At 38.4% G+C, this 2,341-nt stretch overlaps 1 protein-coding gene across 1 annotated transcript; it reads right to left on the bottom strand.

Moving 5' to 3' along the window:
- Positions 1-255: 255 nt before the first annotated feature.
- LOC109589416 (uncharacterized) lies at positions 256-1,524 on the bottom strand. The gene is made up of 2 exons (XM_020005508.1): positions 440-1,524; positions 256-390 (listed from the first exon to the last, which is right to left on the bottom strand). Exons 1-2 carry the CDS (start codon positions 1,516-1,518, stop codon positions 384-386), a joined length of 1,086 nt encoding a protein of 361 aa, XP_019861067.1. The 5' UTR covers positions 1,519-1,524; the 3' UTR covers positions 256-383.
- Between the last annotated feature and the right edge of the window lie 817 nt (positions 1,525-2,341).

Genomic DNA, 2,341 nt, shown 5'->3' with positions numbered 1-2,341 from the left:
TGATTTTATTTATTATCATGTATTTTGTACTGTTAAATGGAGTACCCTATTGTCAGCCTGAATGAGATTAATGACTTGAATGGTCAGTCCAGGATCTGCTGACACATGCACATTACAGCAATAATCATTTTCATGGATTATTAGGCAGCATTAAGCACCTGCTGACCTTCTCACAACTCACACCATCCTCTATGAAGGAACATGTGTCTACTGATCATAAAGGAAATTGGAATTATACAAAAAAACATTGACTGCTTTTATAAGTGCAATGCTTACTTGATATTATCACTATCAATAAATAAACAAGCAACAACTCAAAATTGATACAAGTATTATAAATGTGTGTGTAGCATATGAAGTTACAATAGTAGTCACTGACACTGCTACTTACTACAAAATATATGTAAATAATACTTCATGACATCATATGACATTTTACTTAATGTATAACTCGGTGACATCAATTGGAATGGCTTCTTCAGGATAACTTTCCCCAGTACATATTCTTAGTTCAATAGGATCATCAGTTGACTGGCTCAGACCTTTAACAAACCATGGAGCTTTAGAAGAAATGCAACAAGTTGATTCAAGCGAGCCGCACTGTCGACCATCCCACAATGTATCATCAAGATAAAACACGTAATGATAATTTGGAATCGGAGATGGTGACCCCGACTCACAATAATAATCATTGCCAACGTATGACGGAGTAGTAACACTGCTGCGATTATTGCAAGGACAATTCTCATTTGAGTTAGTGGTCTCATCTTGTCCAGCTATGTACGTCCATATATGTTGGCGTGGGTTGCTTCCATGGGTAATTGATACTCCATCAGCATATGGATCATCAATACTCAGTGTCTGTCCTTCTCTGTTCCTATTGACTCCATCAACTGATCCAAACTGATAGCCTCTGACCTGCCCACATACTGTAGTGTAGTTTATCCCAAAAGAGGAAAAGAATGTGGAGCCACATCCACTGCCAAATTCATCAAGATCTTGATCACAAATGACTCTGTTCTCGAAGGTGTATTGAAAAAGTCCATGAGGACAGGTAGCATTAGGCTTTGTCATATCAATATCAGCCACTCTTGTCCAGCCACCAGTACCATCACAGTTATTACCCTCCATATCACAATACACATTGACAATACTTCCATTACTTTGGGTAATGTTATAATAGCCAGTAGCAGTACCAGGGAGTCTCTCCAATATGTCACTGCAAGAATAATAGCTAATGCTTCTTGCCTCTTGGCATGGATCATTGGGTAAGTCCTGAGGTGGGCACATTGTGATGATTTTATAAGTCTCAGTTTTCTTCAGCTTAATAATGTTCCCATTGTTTGGAGGCAGGCAGCAGTACTGGTGATAGAGTGAAGGGTTAGTGTAGCCATTTGAACAATCAGCAATGCAGAGGTCATCTGTTGTGGCATGGGCTTCTCTTGCTTTTAGGAGGAGACCAACAGTCCAGAATATTATCACTGAGTAGTAGCTATAGCCTTGTCCTGGTGAAGACATTTTGAGTTTAGGGAAAAGACTACACAAACTCACACGATTTATGCTCACTCACCAAGCATAGCTATCTCAGGAAATGACGTTTGCGTGGGTGGTAAATCTACATTAATAACTTAACGGTTTTGTAAATTTTCTCTACAACATTAACAACAGCAGAAATAAAACATGCTCATAGTCATAATATACAGGCCCGCTGAGAGAAGACATGGGGCCCAGGGAAAGATTAAAATTAGGGGCCCCTTTGCAATAATGAAAAAAATTACAAATTAAATGACAAGAACTACCAATGCTCAAATATGACCAAAAATTGATTGACTGACTTAGGAACACTAGCAATTAAAAGCAAACTTGCAGAACAGCTAAATTTTGATTATATCATAGATCATTTTGCTAGTTTAAAAACCAGAAAGGCACATGTTTAATCATGTATTAAAAGATGACTTATTATACTTTAATTGTAATGTATATTATTATGGGGCCCCCTGAAGTGAGGGGCCCAGGGGATTTATCCCCTGCTCCCCCCCCCTCTCAGTGGGCCTGATAATATATATATATATATATATATATGATAGTTTAGTTTTATCTATTTAATTGAGTGAGCTCCAGTAAAAGGACTAAACAGCAGGAATGAGAACAAATTCTAAATGACAGCCTGGACAGGCAACAGCACAGTATATCTATGACAGTAGTACCTAGTCCTTGCCTACACAAAGCTGGGCGAGGCCAACAATAACATTACTAGCTCTAGCTTCATCAATCAATCCTTGACTAGAAAATGCTCACAGCTAAGTATCATCAGCCTAGCTGGTTGACTGGTTCAGTGTTT

Source organism: Amphimedon queenslandica, unplaced genomic scaffold, assembly GCF_000090795.2.
Source record: "Amphimedon queenslandica unplaced genomic scaffold, v1.1 AMPQUscaffold_11344_Cont15082, whole genome shotgun sequence".
NCBI lineage: Eukaryota > Metazoa > Porifera > Demospongiae > Haplosclerida > Niphatidae > Amphimedon > Amphimedon queenslandica.
This window is presented reverse-complemented; position numbering and strand designations above follow the sequence as displayed.

Excerpts from the sequence above, each read along its gene's own strand:
- LOC109589416 (XM_020005508.1), bottom strand. The coding sequence starts at position 1,518 with ATGTCTTCACCAGGACAAGGCTATAGCTACTACTCAGTGATAATATTC.